The sequence below is a fragment of the Myotis yumanensis genome, unplaced genomic scaffold, assembly GCF_028538775.1.
Source record: "Myotis yumanensis isolate MYYU_CA2020_CCGP unplaced genomic scaffold, mMyoYum1.0.hap1 SCAF_10, whole genome shotgun sequence".
Lineage (NCBI taxonomy): Eukaryota > Metazoa > Chordata > Mammalia > Chiroptera > Vespertilionidae > Myotis > Myotis yumanensis.
In genome coordinates this window covers 2,963,382-2,979,365 of record NW_027223761.1, presented here as the reverse complement: position 1 = coordinate 2,979,365, position 15,984 = coordinate 2,963,382, and the positions used below count along the sequence as shown (strand labels likewise).

The 15,984-nt window shown below is 66.9% G+C and overlaps 4 protein-coding genes across 7 annotated transcripts; 1 reads left to right on the top strand and 3 right to left on the bottom strand.

Moving 5' to 3' along the window:
- Window positions 1-25: 25 nt before the first annotated feature.
- On the bottom strand, window positions 26-4,960 carry RIC8A (RIC8 guanine nucleotide exchange factor A). 2 transcript variants are annotated; one of them, XM_070427261.1, is made up of 10 exons: window positions 4,773-4,960; window positions 4,477-4,524; window positions 3,812-4,396; window positions 3,388-3,479; window positions 2,790-2,940; window positions 1,988-2,083; window positions 1,775-1,919; window positions 1,544-1,688; window positions 1,284-1,403; window positions 26-736 (listed from the first exon to the last, which is right to left on the bottom strand). In XM_070427261.1, the coding sequence occupies exons 1-10, from the start codon at window positions 4,854-4,856 to the stop codon at window positions 616-618; spliced, it is 1,587 nt and encodes a 528-aa protein (XP_070283362.1). In that variant the 5' UTR covers window positions 4,857-4,960; the 3' UTR covers window positions 26-615. The 2 variants fall into 2 exon arrangements, with proteins under 2 accessions (XP_070283362.1, XP_070283363.1); XM_070427262.1 differs by having other exon boundaries at window positions 27-736; window positions 3,812-3,886; window positions 4,773-4,956.
- A 149-nt stretch (window positions 4,961-5,109) lies between these two features.
- On the top strand, window positions 5,110-9,320 carry BET1L (Bet1 golgi vesicular membrane trafficking protein like). Of its 2 annotated transcripts, none has more exons than XM_070427260.1 (4): window positions 5,110-5,431; window positions 6,652-6,743; window positions 6,987-7,043; window positions 7,157-9,320. In XM_070427260.1, the coding sequence occupies exons 2-4, from the start codon at window positions 6,678-6,680 to the stop codon at window positions 7,322-7,324; spliced, it is 291 nt and encodes a 96-aa protein (XP_070283361.1). In that variant the 5' UTR covers window positions 5,110-5,431; window positions 6,652-6,677; the 3' UTR covers window positions 7,325-9,320. The 2 variants fall into 2 exon arrangements, with proteins under 2 accessions (XP_070283361.1, XP_070283360.1); XM_070427259.1 differs by lacking the exon at window positions 5,110-5,431 and adding an exon at window positions 5,645-5,728.
- Window positions 9,321-10,517: 1,197 nt separating this feature from the next.
- CIMAP1A (ciliary microtubule associated protein 1A) lies at window positions 10,518-12,723 on the bottom strand. Of its 2 annotated transcripts, XM_070426379.1 has the most exons (6): window positions 12,615-12,723; window positions 12,224-12,424; window positions 11,712-11,813; window positions 11,501-11,622; window positions 10,772-10,912; window positions 10,518-10,668 (listed from the first exon to the last, which is right to left on the bottom strand). In XM_070426379.1, exons 1-6 carry the CDS (start codon window positions 12,721-12,723, stop codon window positions 10,579-10,581), a joined length of 765 nt encoding a protein of 254 aa, XP_070282480.1. In that variant the 3' UTR covers window positions 10,518-10,578. The 2 variants fall into 2 exon arrangements, with proteins under 2 accessions (XP_070282480.1, XP_070282481.1); XM_070426380.1 differs by lacking the exon at window positions 10,772-10,912.
- Window positions 12,724-14,361: 1,638 nt separating this feature from the next.
- Window positions 14,362-15,311, bottom strand: SCGB1C1 (secretoglobin family 1C member 1). The gene is made up of 2 exons (XM_070426278.1): window positions 15,257-15,311; window positions 14,362-14,780 (listed from the first exon to the last, which is right to left on the bottom strand). Exons 1-2 carry the CDS (start codon window positions 15,309-15,311, stop codon window positions 14,362-14,364), a joined length of 474 nt encoding a protein of 157 aa, XP_070282379.1.
- Window positions 15,312-15,984: the final 673 nt, after the last annotated feature.

Here is a 15,984-nt window from a genome sequence, read left to right as displayed (position 1 = left end):
TGGGAGAAGTGTTCAATTGTGCAAAGAACAAGCCGTTTCTTTCTCCTTAACACGCCTTTACTGGGTATTGACACATATGGGCGCGCGCGCGCACACACACACACACACGCTCTTGCCCGAAACTCCGGGATGTTTCGGTGACGCTTTGTGGGACACGGTAGGGTACAGAGTAACGGCCCACGAGCAGTGATTCCTCATGCGTTTATGAGCCACACCAGAGGCCTCGACGGAGAGTCAACTGTGAAATTGGGGGAGCTCGGGCGCCGTGGACAGACAGAGGCAGCTGAGCCAGGACCCAGGAGGCGCTCCCTGGGCACGGAGACAGCACAGCCCTCGCGAGTGTTTCTGACATTAGTACATGTTCTAGTAGGTTCTTTCCCCCGACCGCCTGGCTCTGGGCTTCCTTCCCCAATGCAGGCCCGCCCTCGGGAGCAGCCGCCACACCCTCCTGGCTCACGAGACCTGCCACCTGAGGAAGTCGGTTTCCACAGTGACAGCAGGACAAGGCTTCAGTCCCAGGGGTGAGAGCGGGAACAAAACTTAGGGAGTGAAGAGCAAGGGGCCGAGGACATGGCTGGAAGCAGCACCGGTTCCGCCAGGGCAGGGCGGCCGCCCTCAGTCGGGGTCCGAGTCTGCGTCAGAGGAGAGCTGGCCCTCCATGCTCTCGCACACAGCGTCCTGCAGGGAGGTGAGCTGGCCCCGGGGACTCACCCCCATGGGCTGGATGACGCGGTGCCTGCAGGGAGAGGGGTAATGGGCGGCATCCTGCTCCAGTGGCTGCCTTCACCCCCCAAGGCTGCCCTGCTCACACTGTCAGCCAAACCCTAACTGCTGCCCAGTGACCTGGACGCCTGAGGCAGGCTCTTAGTTTTTCTGGGCCTCAGTTCCCATCATCTGTAAAAAGGACATAAAATGCTGCCCTGGCCAGTTGGCTCACTGGATAGAGCACCAGCCTGCAGACTGAAGGGTCCCAGGTTCGATTCCGGTCAAGGGCATGTGCCCAGGTTGCGGCCTCCATCCCCAGTAAGGGGCGACCAGGAGGCAGCCGATAAATGATTCTCTCTCATCGTTGATGTTTCTCTCTCCCTCTCCCTCTGCCTTCCTCTCTAAAGTCAATAAACATATTTAAAAAAAAAAAGACATAATGCTGACCTCAACTCTAATCACTGATCCAGAACAGGTGATTGCAAACATGAGGAACAGACCCGCCAGGACCCTAGGCCTCCTCTGGCCCCGCCTCCGGGTCTCGGGACAGGCCATGGCCCTCCGGCCAGACCGAGTACCTGGAGAGCCGGTCGAACATGTTCACCAGCTTCATGGCCTCGTGCTCCTTCTGCTCCTCCGTCATGCCCTCCATGGGGTTGGGCGGCTTCTCCTCCACCCTCCCGGTCACCGGGTTGATGCTGCTTCCCGGGGAAGGAGTGGGGGGGGTGCACTGAGTCCCCGGTCAGGACCCGAGTCACCCAGGGACAGGCTCGGGCTCAGAGTCCACCCCTAGCCCAGGGCCCAGAGGGTGGGGGAGCCCGAGGGTGCGCAGACACACCTGGCCTTGGCCTCTTTGTATTCCTCCGTGTCCGTGTCCTCGTCCTCCGAGTACTGGCCCTCAGGCCGGCCCCCTGCCATGAGGCCCCGGGCAGCCAGGAGGCCGGCGGCGTTCCCGTAGCCCGTGTACTTGATGAAGCGGGGTACTGCGGACAGAGGCAGGGCGGGCTCAGCATGCGCACTGGCTGGGGGCGGGCTGGTGGCCGGGGCGGGGCCGGGCACCCACACTCACCGCTCTCCGAGCACAGGACGAACAGGAACTCCTCGGCCACCCGCTTCACGTCGGTGTCCAGGTGCGTCATGAGGCGCACCAGCCTGTTCCGCAGCAGCTCCCCCACCTCAGGCCGGGTCTTCACGTCCCTCAGCGGGGGCAGCACCTGGGGGAGCACCCGTCAGCCTGGCCTGCAGGGCGGGGTGACCAGGGCCCGCCCGGCCGCTGCCATACCTGGGCCTTTAGGAACTTGCGGGCGGGGCGGTGCAGGCGGGCGCACTCGGTCAGCACGCTCAGCACGGGGGCCACGCCCTCCTTCAGCCGGTGCGTCTGCGGAGGAGCCGGCGGTGAGGTGTGCAGACCCCAGGCTGGCCACACGCACACACGCTGGTCTCGGAGGGACCGGGTGGGACTCCCAGGCCTCACATGTGCTCTGTGGCTCGACTGCTCCGAGTCCAACTCCCTCGCCCACACACCAGGGTTGTGGGAAACACAGCATTTCCCGCTGTTAGGACACCGCTGGCACCAAGTCGCCCTCAGAAGACGGTGGCCAACTAATAAGAACAAACCCCCTCCTCTGCAGGGAGCGCCTGCAGCCCCGGCACCGCTGCCTGGGTACCTCCCTGCACCCCAACACCAGCAGCGGTAGCAACAGTGACAGGGACAGATGGTCACAGCCATGTCCAATGCCAGGTGTGTGACCAGCTCTCCGTGCGCGTGGGCGACGTGGATTCCAAGGGACCCACTGACCCACCGTCTGGCTCTGTGGCCTCACAGCGCCTGGGAGCTCCCAGAGGGCCGGTGAGAGCCCGCCCGCCGGCCGGTGTTGGGCAGCTACAGGCCTCAGGAGCCTCTGGCTCGGGGATCCTGTGGGTCACGGGACAGCGGGTGCTGGTCCCCAAGGGATGCCTGTGCACAGTGACACTGAGTCCAGGGTCCGGACCCCTCAAACATCTAAAACACAAGCACTACTGAGCTGACCCCCACCAGCCAGTGGGAAGCAGGGCCCCTGGGCAGCCCCACAGGGCCCCCCCACCTGGTGCAGGCGCTTCTCCAGGAAGCTGAGGAGGGTGCCCATCACGTCCATGTTCACACCCAAGAACTCCAGGGAGCCTTTGCGCGGCTCCAGAGCCAGCAGGACGTCCAGACACTTGACGGGCAGGTTCCCCAGGAGGTTCACTGCGTGACTGGGGACAGAGGGAGGGGACTGGGTAAGCCCAGGCCCCTGTGCAGCACGGCTCTCGGTGCACCTGCTGGGGCTACACGTGACACGAGCCAGCAACCAGGGGCCGGAGCTGAAGGGGGGACTCGTCTCAGGGGTGCACTCGGGGAGGGTCCCCGAGGAGGGCGCCCCGCCTGCCACCCTGTTTGGGCTGAAGCATCCCAGACGATCTCCAGAAGCCAGCACCGGCCCGAGCTCTGGTCGCTGGGAAGTGGGGAGAGACCAGGCCTTCGCTGCCACTGCCCAGGGGCCCCGCGGCACGGCCCTGCCCCTCCCCCGGGCTCCTGTCCCAGTGACTCTGGAAACCCCTGATGCTGGTCCCCCCCAGATGGATGTGGGTGCTCTAGGGCGAGCTGGGACCACCGTCCAGACAGGTGAGTGCCCTCCCTCCAGCACAACGGGCCCGCCTCACCCGTGGAACTCCTCCGTGCGGTCCCCAGCAGCAGCCACCATCACGCAGTGCCGCAGCAGAGTCCCCAGGCGCCGGTAAAGGGCAGCGTCGTCCTGACCAGAGAGAAGGGGGCTCCTGTGGCAGAGAGCCACACCCGCCCCCTGCTGCCAGCGAGGTCCTGCCGCCTGGGCCACCCGTGCTGTCTCCTCTAATGCGCCCCCCCCCCCCTTAAGAACGGCCATGGGTCCCTTGAACGACATCACACTGTGTAGGGAAGTTGCCCTCAGCCTCTCGCCACACAGCCTCCCCCGCCCTCAGGAACCGCCCCTGATGCCGCTGCCCAGAACGGACACCCCCTTGCTGCAGGCTGAGCGTCCTGTCCGAGGGTGCCCCTCAGCGCGGCAGGTCCAGGAGGCACCAGCCACCGGCGCAGGGCAGCCCTCACCTCGTCCACTTCCCTCCTGACGGAGTCGAAAGTGATGTTGAAGAGCACCTTGAGGATCTCCATGGCCCGCTCGGTCTGCTGGGGAGGAAGGCGCTCTGGGGGGCTCTGGCCGGGGGCCACTCCCAGCGTCAGCTGCAGGGCCTCCGTAAGCAAGGGCACGCCCTGCAGCTCCTGGAACAGCTGCTGGCGCACCTCGGGGCGGAGTGCCGTGAGCAGGAACAGGAGGCGCAGGTCAAAGAGCTGGACCTCGTGGGGGAAGCTGCTCTCCCCGTGCAGCCCCACGCGCTGGGCGAGCCTCACCACCAGGCGGGCCTCTGCTGCCAGCGCCTGGGCCTGGGGGCTGCTGAGCACCAGGTTGCACAGGCACTTGAGGGATTCGAGTACAACGTCCATGTCCAGGGGCCCAGGGGCCGCCCCCTCGGCGACGCCGGCGTAGCACGCAAGGGCCTGCAGGCTCTGGCGGCTGGTGAAGGCGTCCAGGCAACTGCGGTCCCTGGACAGGATTCGGATGCTCTGCAGCCAGGTGACCCGGCGGGAGGGGGGCAAGCCCTGCTCCAGAACCGAAACCAGCAGCTTCGCCAGTCTCTGCGGGGAGAGGAGAGCGGCTCCACCCAGCCCCCCACCGGGAGCCACCGGCCTGCCCCTCGCCCGCGGCCAGCACGCACCTGCCTGTCCTCCTGTTGGGCAGCATCGAACGTGAAGCTCTCAGAGTTCTGCGGGGAGACCGGAGGCTCAGGGCACAGGCCGCAGGCACCCCCGGAAGGATGGCGCCCCACCTCACTCACCTGCCCCAGGTGCGCCGCCGGCCTCCCCAGCCGCGCCCCGCAGCCTCGGCGCCCCGCCCGCCTCGCTCGCTCCCCGTCCCACTCCCGCACCTCCGCCGACCACGCGCGAGCCCCACCCTGCCCTCTCTGCCTCGCACGTCCCACGTCCCACGTCCCACGTCCACGGTCCGGCTCACCTCGCGGTTGTACGCGCGCAGAGCCTCCATGACCACGTCCTCCTCCCCAGTCTCCACGGCATCCGCAACCGCTCGGGGCTCCATGACTACTCGGGCACCCGGCGCCGGGAAGGCGGGAGGGGCTGTCTCCACGGTTCCGGGCCCCAGTCCGCCCGCCCCGCCCAGGTTCGGCGTGCGCGGCGCCGCGGGGGACGGAGCCTGGGCTGTGCGCGGGCGAGGCGGGGGCGGGGCGTGCGCGCGAGGCGGGGCCTGGGCTGCGCGGGGGGCGGGGCGTGCGCGGGGGGCGGGGCCTGGGCTTCGCGCACCCTAAGGCGGCGTGACGTGGGACCTGAAAGCTTTGCAGCGGGGCCAGCCCGGGGCTTCAAGATCAGACTTGGTGACCATGGCCTCGGGGCCGGAGTCGCCCTGGGGCCGGACAGTGTGACCGCCTCCGCTCCTCGGGGCGGGGCGTGCGGTAGGGGTTGCGGCTCGCCCCGCGCGGGCTCAGAGGACTGGCAGGAGGAGTGGCAGCCTGGCCCGGGGGGTGAGCGCGGAGACAGGAGACCGCGCGGGGAGGCCGCAGGGCCCGTGCGAAGGTCACCCTTTGGGAGGACAGAGACGACAGAACGTCCCGTTCCCACGGGGGCCGAGGAGTCGCGACACAGCCAGCGTCCACCGAGGTGCGGGGGGCGGGGACACGCAACAAGCATTATCGCGCCTCTGTTGTCACGCAACAGTCGGGGCAGCCCCGCGCCCCGCCCCGTGCACACCCACCGCAGGGCGCAGGCGCGCCCCGCCCTTCCCAGCGCGTCACTTCCTTTCCCCGCGCCGCCTCAGCCCCTCGGCCGGAAGTTGACGGCGGAGGGCGGAAGGGGCGTGCCGGAAGCGCCCTCGCGTGACGGTGCCACGTCGCGGGAGGCAGCTGCGGGTCGGAGCCTGGGTCGGGCCGGTTGGCGCGATGGCGGACTGGGCTCGCGGTGAGCCCGGGGAGCGGGGCCGGTGACCCTGCTGGGGTCCTGGGAGGCGGGCGGGGCCGGGCCGTCTGCTCGGGGCCCCGGAGGCGGCGTGCTGGGAGGGCCGCAGCCGGTCTCGTTGCGAATGGGGTCCGGGCACCCCATTTCCTCAGGGAGCACTGTTCGCACCTGCGCAGTGGGTTGTCGCTGAGCTGCCTTGGCCAGTAGGGGTTGGTGACCCTGAGTGGCCAGTAGGACGCGCGTCCTCCTCCCTGTGGTGTGAACACAGGGGCGACTCGGGCCGCGCCCCCGCAGCTGGGTCACGTGGGGCGTCTGGGTCTTGGCACCTGATGCCCCCGGTCTCGGCAGGCACTGAGCTCATTCAGGGGAGCACCTAGGCCCTGCCCTCGGAATGGACATCAGCCCCCCTTCTGTTGTTGGGGAGTGTTGCTGAGTGGTTTCCTCCCTGGTCACTTGGTCACTTCAGGACACAGTTTACAGGTGGTCCCCGCAGGGCCCTCCCGCTGGCCCGCCTGCCTTTCCCATGCCCGCCCCAGCGGTTACTGCGCGGCTCAGAATAGGCCCCAAGCACTCGGAGGGTGATGTCCGCGGAGGGTGCGCAGATCTGTCACGGACAGAGTGTCCGGCAGTGCCCGTGTGACTGAGCCTGTGGGGTTGTACACTGGGGGGTGCCTGCCCACCCCACCCCGGCCTGCGCGTGTAGGTAGGACATGTACTCACATGATAGGTGCGCATGCAGCCTTCCCCCCGAGTGTGAAGTCCAGGCACCAGACCCCGGGTTAGGGTTGGAACTGCTCAACCCACACAGGCGGCCACAGGCCCCCGGGACGTCAGACCTGGCCAGATGGGATTGTAGTGAAGCCCGGAGGCCACAGGGGTCCAGGGCCCGCGGTCGGTGTGCCCCCTCAGCCTCTCTCTTCCTGCAGCTCAGAGCTCCGGTGCCGTGGAGGAGATGCTAGACCAGGAGAACAGGCGGATGGCTGATAGCCTGGCCTCCAAGGTCACCAGGCTCAAATCGGTCAGTAGTGGGCCACTGTCGCTCCAGCTGGCACCTGGAAGCGGGGGCCCAAGGGGGTAGAGGCCTGGAAGGGTTTCATGGGCTTCCCACCTGTGTGAGGCCCAGGTGACACCTGGACCTGACCCCTGGTGGTGGCAGGGTCTGTCAGGATCGTTGGCAGGGTCTGTTGGTCTTGTGGTGGGGTCAGGTCCTGTGCAGTGGGTGTGCCCTGGCCTGACCCCCCTCCCTCTGTGTCCTGACCAGCTGGCCCTGGACATCGATAGGGATACGGAGGACCAGAACCGGTACCTGGACGGCATGGTAAGGTCTGCGACTTGCACGCGTGTCTTGGTCAGCCCTGCCCTCTGCCCGCTGGGCAGCCCTGGGGACCGGGGAGGCTCTGCCCGTGTGACCGTGCTGTGTTCCTCCCCCAGGGCTCGGATTTCATGAGCATGACAGGCCTGCTCACGGGGAGCGTGAAGCGCTTTTCCACGATGACACGGTCTGGGCGAGACAACCGGAAGCTGCTGTGCGGCGTGGCCGGGGGCCTGATCGTGGTCTTCTTCATCCTCTACTACCTACTGTCCAGAGCAAGGACGTGAGCCAGTGGAGCTGGCTCCGGGGGTGCCCTGGGCAACTAGGGCCTCCTGCCCCGTGCCTGGCTGCAGAGGCCCTGCTACCTAACACTGCTTTGACATGGTGACTTTGGCTTAGGGTCTCCTCCCGTGTGGCTGGGAGACCAGCTGCCTCCGACCTGAGCTGTGTGGCTGGCGCAGGGGCTCCAGGTGCTCGCGGCACCAGCAGCCTCCTAGGAACAGAGCAGCCGGGAACCCTGGACATGGCCGCCCATGACCCGCAGCCCTTCCCAGCCCTCGGCTCTGACACCCCATCCTTGTCTGGGAAAGACCACGTCTGCTCTCAGGTGCCTGGATCTGACGTGGGAAGCAGGTGAGGCTGCGAACCTCAGATCAGCGCCATCTTCCACACGTGGGTTCCAGCTCAGGGTCGTAGTTCCTCCTGCGCCGGGCTGCTGAGCACAGTGGGGTGGGCGGCGGTGCTGAGGGCCACTGCTCGGCCTCGATCTCGGCCTCAGCCTGCCCTCCAGTCCCTCGGCTGAAGCCAGACTTCCAGGGAAGAGCAGGTGGTGCGGATGAAGGAGTGGAATGCAGTCCTGGCTGGCTGGGGACCCCGGGCCCCAGGCCCCAGCCTTCTGGATCTCGCGGCCGTGTATCCAAGAGCAGAAATCCACATTTTCTCAGGATTGAGGATCCACCCAAAGATGCATTTCTTGGAGACCAGGGCTCTAGAAGAAGGTCCCTTTGGCAATTCAGAGTCGGGCAGCGTGTGCGTGTGCGTACACATGTGCGTGCACGTGTGTGAGGGTTTCCATGGGTCTTGACAGCGGGCTTCCCTGTAAGGACCCTGTTCGTAGGACCTGTGGTCACTTCTTGAGGGTTCCTGGGTAATTCCCTCTGCACCAAGCCAGCCCTTCCTCCCACAGGGAGTCCCCTGTGCTGTGAGGGAGCTCTGAGCCAGGCCTCCTCCCCAGCTTATGCAGCCTGTCCTCCCGACAGCCTGTCCCGGGCCCTAACTGCCCACTTGGCAGGCCCTGTGCCCACACAAACCAAACCCCAGGCCAGCGGCTTCTCACCCCAGGGAGACCCCAGTGCCCTTGTCTTCACATAGAGCCAGTTATTGGCTCTGTCCTTCACGCCTTTGTTCCTATCCTCTGCCTTCCCGGTCTCTCCCATTACTGCCTGCAGGCTGTCGGCCCACTGTCCACCTGCCTGCACGGTCACCCCACGGGGCCTCTTGGCTCCTGCCATCCGCTGCTCCTCCCAGCAGGCCAAGCCTGTCCTCACAGTCACCGTGGTGTCCTCTAGCACACCTGGCTGGGCCCCTCGGCCTCCGGGAGGGGTCCAGGGGTTCTGCTCTGTCTGCCCTGCCCTCCAGCACATGCTGATGTCACGGAGCCCTCGAACCCACCTGTCTCTGGGGCTGCTTCCCTCCATGATGGTCCAGCCCTGTGACCCCGGGCGCCTCAGCTCTGGCTCAGCCTCTGCTTCTCTCCAGTGAACCCCGTCATGGGGGCTTGTGCACGTCACCACGCTGCTGCCGCTGCCTGCCATGCCTCCGCCCAGTCCTGCAGACGGCTGAGCCCGCGCTCCACGGCCCCCACGCCTCCCTGGCCTGCGGTGCTGGCCTCGCCCGGAGAACATGGCTCTGCTATGGCACGAGGTTACCACACCCCGGGGCTCTGCCTCTCGCGGGTGCGGATGAGGAGTGCAGGCTCTGTGTCGGGCAGCCTCCAGGAGCGTCCTGCTCTGACTCCTCGCTGTGTTTGCCCACCTCCGTCTGTCTCCAGGGCCCCTTGCAACTTCAGCCATTTTGGGGCCAGGACTTCTTGCTTTTCGTTCTTGTGTGAGGGTGGATTCCATGAAGGCGGCACGCAGGCCATCACCCTGCTCGGCAGGGTGTGCTGTGCACACACCACCTAACTGCTGGGAGGGTTGCTGACACTGAGCCCTAGGAGCAGCCCATGTCCTGTGAGGACGACCTGCCAGGCTCCCCCACAACTCAAGGACAAGACAATAAAAATTTGGAATAAACGGCCTCATTTCCCTGGGCTTGAGAGGGCTTTGTGGCACTGACCCCGGTCCCTGGATGCTGTGGGCACCTAGGGGCTGGGCCCGCCTGCTTCTCTTGGGGTTCTCCCAGGTCCCTGCGCCTCCTCACTCGTTCCCTCAGACGCGTGCTCTGCTCAGGTTCAGTAACTCAGCCAGGGACAAGGCTGCATCGCCTCGTATGGGGCCAGTGAGTGACCACGCGACAGCTGACACCTGCCCTGTCCTGTGCTGCCTGCCTGGCTGGGATGTATCAGGGCACCCTACCAAGTCACTCAGCCGTGGCCGGGCTGCTCAGTGGCCTGGGGCGTAACCCTGTACACCAGGAGGTCACGGGATTGGTCCCGGTCAGCATGCATGCAGAAGGCAGCTGGTTGGTGTTTCTCACATTGATGTTTCTCCTTCGTCTCTCTGAAATTAATAACATATCCTCCTGTGTGGGCCAAAAAAGCCCCCCCAAACGTCAGTCAAATCGCAGGAGGTTGTGATTGGATTCCTGGTCAGGGCATGTGCCCAGGTTGTGGGCTCCATCCCCAGTGGGGGCGGTGCAGGAGGCAGCGGGTCAGTGATTCTCATCATTGATGTTTCCCTCTCCCTTCCTCTCTGAAATCGATAATATTTTTTAAAAAGTCACAGGTGACCGATGCCCCACAGTTAGTGGCTGGGACAGGACAGGATGCCAGGCCTCACCTGGACAGACTGGCTGCATCACCAGCGGTTGCTCCCACAGCCGCAGGGCAGCGCTGGGTGAGCAGAGGTCAGACAGGCCAGCTGCCCGGGTGCTGCAGGGGCTGCGCCCCACAACGTGGTGCTGTTGCTAAAGGGGGGAGCAAGGGAGGGTGGGTGTCCAGGCAGGCATGTGTCCTCCTTGTGCTGTGTGGCCCAGCCCAGAAGTCACCCAGCAGCAGTTCGAGGGGCAGAACAGACCCCTTCTCTGGGGTGGGGAGAGCCCATCGGGAAGGGAGAGCGTGTGGGAGGCACAGGTGTGCCCGTGGGGTCAGGGCAGCTTCGCCCCCCAGCCCTCCTGTCTGCCCAGACCCCAGGGTGGCAACGCCAGCCCCTACCCCAAGACAAGTCCATAGCAAATGGAATCATGATTTATTATATATGTGGGCACACAATTAGCAAGGGGATGCATAGAAAAATGTCATAATTGTCCAAAGAAGCGTGCTTCGGCCCGCGGGCCAGGCGGGTGGTGGCTGGGCTCTGCCCGTCCCTGCCCTGCCCCGGGGCTAGTCCACCTGCAGGATCAGGGGGGTCATGTAGTCGGAATGTTTGATGCCGAAGGTGACGATGGGGGCGCAGGGCTTGGTCAGTTTCACCTGGCGGAGGAGAAGCTATGAGGGGCCGATCTCCCGCCCCAGCCAGTCTGGGCCGGGTCTCCCTGGCCCCACCCTCTTCCTGGCACCCCTCGGCCTCCCAGACCTTCTCGGGGCTGTGGGCTCCTGGTCCTGGCTTGAGGGTCTTGTCCCCCGGGGGCTCCACTCGGGCCGCAATGGTGTACTGGGGAGCCTTGAACTTCGTCACCTGCACGTCGGTCTGGTGGTAGGCCGCAGGACCTGGGGTCTGGGAGGCGAGAGGCTCAGACAGGCTTGACTGCCAAGGCACGCGACCCGGAGGCCAGGGCCAGTGCTGGCCGGGGTGTCCGGCCCCGAGTCACTGCCTGTGGGTCAGGGCCCTCCTGTCTCCACAGCGTTCCCCATGGCAATGAAGCCCCAGTGCTGTGGGTCCCTCTGTGTGGACATCTCCCCTCTGCCCCCGATTTCAGCCTTGTGGTGGCAGTGACGCCCCAGCATGTGGCAGCCCCGGCTCATCCCCCCTGTGAGCTGTGAGAGGCCACTGCCCACGGGGACCTGTCCTGTGGGCCTGGCGCTGGGCGGGCTGGGCAGCAGGGTCGTCGGAGCGGCTCACCTCCAGAGCCCTGCCCCGGTGCTCACAGCTCAGTGTGTCCTCCCTGCCTCCTGCCAGCCGCCCTTGCCAACACAGGGCCCCGGGGACCCCTCTGCTGCTCAGCCCTCCTCTGCCCTCGAATGTGGCCCAGGCACGTGGCCGACACCCAAGGGGTGAAGCGATGAGGGGCCTCAGGAGGGTGGGGTCAGGCGAGGGGGGGTGTCCTGGGGGAGGTGTCAGATGGGCCCCCCGGGCGCCCCTTGCCTTATGCAGGTCTTCGCTGAAGCCGCCCAGCTTGCTGCGGCCCTTGATGGAGTAGGAGGGCTGGGAGGCCTTGCCCACCGTGTGGGGCCCCATCACCATGGGCAGCATGTAGGCAGCAGGGCCTGCGGGGGGCGCAGTGCTGAGTCTCCGCCGGCTCCGCCCTGGGCTGCCCACCTCCCTCACCCGGGTCCCCACCCGCTCGGCCGCGGACCTGGGGTGCTGTCCACCCGGAAGGTCTTGGTCCGGGCAGAAATGGAGTGGCTGGGCGCCGAGTCGAACACATACTTGGTAGATTTCTCTGGAAAGTAGTCGCCTGCGGGAGGACAGCAGCAGAGGGGGTGCTGGGAGGCCAGGACCCTCCTGCAGAGCCTGGCCCATGCCGGGGCCTCAGGGATGACCCCCAACATTGTAGGCGCCAGGCCCTGGGGGCCCCACACGGGGCGGGGGGGGTGACTGAGGTGGGCGGGCGGTGTGCCGAGTGCAAAGGGGGCATTGGGGTGGGCAGGGGCCCAGCAAAGCCCAGGTCAGCGCTGGGCCAGGTGGTCAGGGCTCCCCCGGGGTCAGCAGTTCCGAGGAGAAGGCGCCCAGGCTGCCTAGGATGTGCTCCCTCCCACCCCGACTCCAGCTCGACTCCGGCTCAGCTCCGGCTCCGGCTCAGCTCGGCTCTGGGTGCAGTGGCTGCCGCTGGGCTGGGCTGGGCTGGGCTGGGCCACTGTCACTCACCGGGGCCAGGGGTCATCGTGGTCTTGGTGTGGTAGCGCCCCAGGATGGAGAAGGCGGGGCCGAGGTCCTTGCCAGTCCTCAGTACCTTGGGGTTCACACTGTAGCGAGGCCCCGGGGAGCAGTTCTCGGCCAGGAGCAGGGGGGCCCCGCGGAAGCTGTAGGCAGGTGCCCGCACCTTGGTGGGCGTGTGCTTCATGAAGCCTGTGGGCATGGACTCTGAGCACCTGGAGCCGACCCAGCTCCCCAGCCTCCTGACCCCAGAGGGGCTGATGCTGGGAGTTGGGGCGAGCCCCGGACCCCCCCAGACCTTCCCCATCCCTCCCCACCCCTCCCCAGGCCCACCCCACACCTGGCTGGTCCCTCCCACCCCCTCCAGGCTCCAGGCACCTGCCTGTGGTGGGTGGAATCAGGTACTTGGGGCCCGGGCTGCTGTAGAGGGCCATGATGGGCCCCCGGGGGCGATGGGGCCTCCAGGTTCCCACCCATACTTCTTCCGTCATGGCCGGCTCTGTTGTGAGGAAGGTGAGCACAGGCTGAGAGGCCCGCCCCGCCCCGTGCAAAGGGGGCATTGGGGTGGGCAGGGGCCCAGCAAAGCCCAGGTCAGCGCTGGGCCAGGTGGTCAGGGCTCCCCGGGGTCAGCAGCTCCGAGGAGAAGGCGCCCAGGCTGCCTAGGATGTGCCCCCTCCCACCCCGACTCCAGCTCGACTCCGGCTCAGCTCCTGCTCCCACCGTGGGCAGGGCTGCAGACCCCCCACTCCTCAGCAGGGCGGCGAGCTGGGGCCCACGCCTCAGAGCAGTGGACGCTTCTGTGGGTTTGCTCTGCCTCCCCAGGCCCAGGGCAGCAGCGTCAGAGGTCGGGGACCTGCCCAGGCTGGCTGTCCCTTCTGGGCCTCCCCGACCACCCTCCCTGCTCCAGGGGGTCTGGCCAGCTTCCTCCCGCTCAGAGGGTGCTGGGCGTACCGGGTGGAGGTGGGAGCTTCTGGGCTGAGGCTGTGCTAGGGGGCGAGCGAGGGGCTCTCTGGGAGGCCCTTACCTGGTCCAGGGGCAGCGCTCCGAGCAACCTATGGACCGAGCCTCCTCAGAGGTGGTCCCGTCGCATCATCCTCCGTGTCAGGGAGTTCCCGAAAAAGGGACATGGAGAGGAAGGCTTCCTCCCTCCGCTCCCACCGGGGGGCTTTAAGAGTCGGGCCCTGACCCCCGGGCTCTAGAATGTGGCTCTGTGGGATGGTGGGTTCTAGATCGCCGGCTCTGTGATGCAGACAATGGCTTCTGTTAGAGGAACCCCGCCCTGGCCAGGCCCTGGTCCCGGGTGGCCCAGGAGCAAACCTCTGAGCCCCCCAGCAGCGCCCACGGAGCGGGGAGCAGGCCGGAGGGGCTCGGTCCCAGGTGAGGGTGGTTGTGCTCGGCGGGAGCTGGAGGGGGGCTCTGTGCTGGCGCCCTGCTGGCCAATAGCCCCTCGGAGTCCTCACGGCCGGCGCCTGTCTTCACCCCTCGGGGTTCCTCCTGGGCTCCTCCGGTGGGCAACTTCAGGGATTGATTGCTCACAGCCCCCTGGACCCGGGCCCTGTGCTCACCCTGTGTGCTTCTCGTCTCAGAACGAGCACCCTCCCAGCCCCCGCCCCCAGCCTGGCCACTTCCCCTCGCCTCCCTGCCCGCCTGGCTCCCGGCCCGTTCCTGCCCCCACCGCCGGCTGCACGCCTTCTCCTGCCCGTGGCCTCCCTGCCTTCCATCTGCTCGGTCCTTCGGCTTCCACGGGCCTCAGACTGGATTTCCTCAGGCTGGGGGAGGGGGGTCTGCCGTCTGTGTGGGGCACTTACAGATGCATGCTTCATGCGTGCAACCCCGTGTATGGGCGCCTGCGTGTGTGTGTGCGTGTGCGTGCATGTGCATGTGTGTGTGGTTGTGAACCTGAGTGTGTGAAGAGACAGGAGCCAGAGCCTGGGCTGCAGGAGGCTTTATTGATTGAACGGTTGTGGATAAAATCACGCTGGGGAAGTGGCAGTGGGTGGCGTGGCCACGGCGGCTCCTGTAGCTGGTCCTGTGGCTGCTCGTGGCCACGTCCGGGTCCCTCGGCGCCGTGCTCAGCCCAGCACAAGCACCTGCAAGGCAGACACCGGGGTGCCCGCTCCGGTGACCAATTACTGGAGAGCCTCGGGGAAACAGGCGCAGGCCACCCTGTGAGGGCCCGTGAGCTCGGCCACTGCAGCTGGGGCCCTCCCAGCCACTGGGGGAGTGGGGTGTCGGGGGTGCTGAGGGCTGCTCCCGGGCAGTGAGCCTGGACGTCGCCCTGATGCTGAGGCAGGTTGGGGTGTGTGGGCTGCGGGCGGGGGAGGAGGGCGCCCCCCCAGCCACGGTACCAGCAGCTTGATCAGCTCTGCCTTGTGCGTGGGCTGCAGGCCGTCTATGCAGGACTTGAGCGTGGTCAGCGCCTCCCTGCACGCCGCGTTGACCTCGTACTTGCCCAGGGGCCCGCTGTAGAGCTCCTCCGGGTCCCCCACCAGCAGCGTTTGCAGGAAGTCCATGAAGAACTCGCTGTTGTCCTCGTCCGCGGCCAGCCCTGCACGGTGGGGGGACAGTGCCGCCCGCCCCTCCAGATCTCCTGCCTCACCTGCCCCAGGTGTCCCCCACGATGACCCTGCCTCACCTGCCCCCGATCTTCCTCACAACAACCCCGATCCACCCACCTGCGGACGCCGCCCATCACCCTAACCTCAGCTTTCTTCACTCCAAGCTTCTGGGTCCGGGGGTCAGGGCGGGGGGGATTGAGCCCAGACATGGGAACTCCCCCTCCATGCGAGCTTGGCCAGCCTGGGGCTGGGAGGGGAGGGTCAGGCTGGGCTGGGGTGGGTATGGAGTTGGCAGGGGCCCGGGTGGTTGCCCACGTCTGTTCTGTGATGGAGGAGGGGGTGGGGTCCTGGGAAGATGGGCGCTGTCCACCGTGAGGGCCCAGCACCTGGGTTTCTAGCTTCCTTGCCTCCCGCCAACCCCCCACCCCCCAGCAGAATGTGCTGAGGCCCCTGGCAGCGGACTCACCGCAGGTGCAGAGCAGGGTGGCGGCCACCAGCAGGAGGGTGCTGCTCACCTTCATGGTGACGGCAGAGGTGCCCCAGAGGCGGCCTGGCAGGCTTTATGTCTCCCGGCGGGGCACCCGCAGGGGCGGGCCGACCTGCCCATCAGGACCCGGCCAGTGAGAGCCCAGGCGGGAGGCAAGGGTGTGTCCTCCCCCCTCAGTCGGTCCTGAGTGGCATAGACTGGGTGCTGTGCCAGGGCGGGCTGGCAAATGGGCGCGTGGATGGGTGAGGGGCGAGGGGAGCCTGGCCAGTGAGGGGGGACGGGGGGCTGGGGTGCTGGGCCTCCGGCCGTGGCTCAGAGTGGCAGGTTCTGGGTGGGACCCGTGTCTTTCTTGGGGGGTGGAGTCCCCTCCACCTGCCGAGCTGGGACTCAGACCGGTGGTCTCCCTGCGGCAGGCGTGGCAGCAGGGCAGCTCTGGGTGTGGGGCCTGGGCCAGGCCACCGAGGGCCTGAGCGGGCACCAGCGTCCAGGGGGTGGAGGGGGGCCTGAGGGGACTTGGGTGAGGAGCAGCCACCCTTAGTCCCACACCTTCCTCTGTGGCCCGGCCAGCCCGGGAGGCCTAGGATATGGGGGAGACCGTCCCAGCCCCGCAGACCCCAGCCAGATGCCTGGGAGCGGCCAGGCCTGGTTTCAGGAGCCCTGCTGCCCCCTGGTGGCGGGTGGTGTCCTGTGGGCCGGCCGCTCCCCAG

What these genes read in the sequence shown, in the direction of transcription:
- BET1L (XM_070427259.1), top strand. An exon ending in AGGTCACCAGGCTCAAATCG is followed by an intron (nt 6,744 to 6,986) that starts GTCAGTAGTGGG and finishes TGTCCTGACCAG; the next exon opens with CTGGCCCTGGACATCGATAG. An exon ending in ACCGGTACCTGGACGGCATG is followed by an intron (nt 7,044 to 7,156) that starts GTAAGGTCTGCG and finishes TTCCTCCCCCAG; the next exon opens with GGCTCGGATTTCATGAGCAT.
- CIMAP1A (XM_070426379.1), bottom strand. Translation starts at nt 12,723, where the DNA reads ATGACGGAAGAAGTATGGGTGGGAACCTGGAGGCCCCATCGCCCCCGG. An exon ending in CCTGATTCCACCCACCACAG is followed by an intron (nt 12,425 to 12,614) that starts GCAGGTGCCTGG and finishes CCATGCCCACAG; the next exon opens with GCTTCATGAAGCACACGCCC. An exon ending in CACGATGACCCCTGGCCCCG is followed by an intron (nt 11,814 to 12,223) that starts GTGAGTGACAGT and finishes GTCCTCCCGCAG; the next exon opens with GCGACTACTTTCCAGAGAAA.
- RIC8A (XM_070427261.1), bottom strand. Translation starts at nt 4,856, where the DNA reads ATGGAGCCCCGAGCGGTTGCGGATGCCGTGGAGACTGGGGAGGAGGAC. An exon ending in CGCACGGAGGAGTTCCACGG is followed by an intron (nt 2,941 to 3,387) that starts GTGAGGCGGGCC and finishes CTCTGTCCCCAG; the next exon opens with TCACGCAGTGAACCTCCTGG. An exon ending in TGGAGAAGCGCCTGCACCAG is followed by an intron (nt 2,084 to 2,789) that starts GTGGGGGGGCCC and finishes GCTCCTCCGCAG; the next exon opens with ACGCACCGGCTGAAGGAGGG.
- SCGB1C1 (XM_070426278.1), bottom strand. Translation starts at nt 15,311, where the DNA reads ATGAAGGTGAGCAGCACCCTCCTGCTGGTGGCCGCCACCCTGCTCTGC. An exon ending in CACCCTGCTCTGCACCTGCG is followed by an intron (nt 14,781 to 15,256) that starts GTGAGTCCGCTG and finishes CCCACCGTGCAG; the next exon opens with GGCTGGCCGCGGACGAGGAC.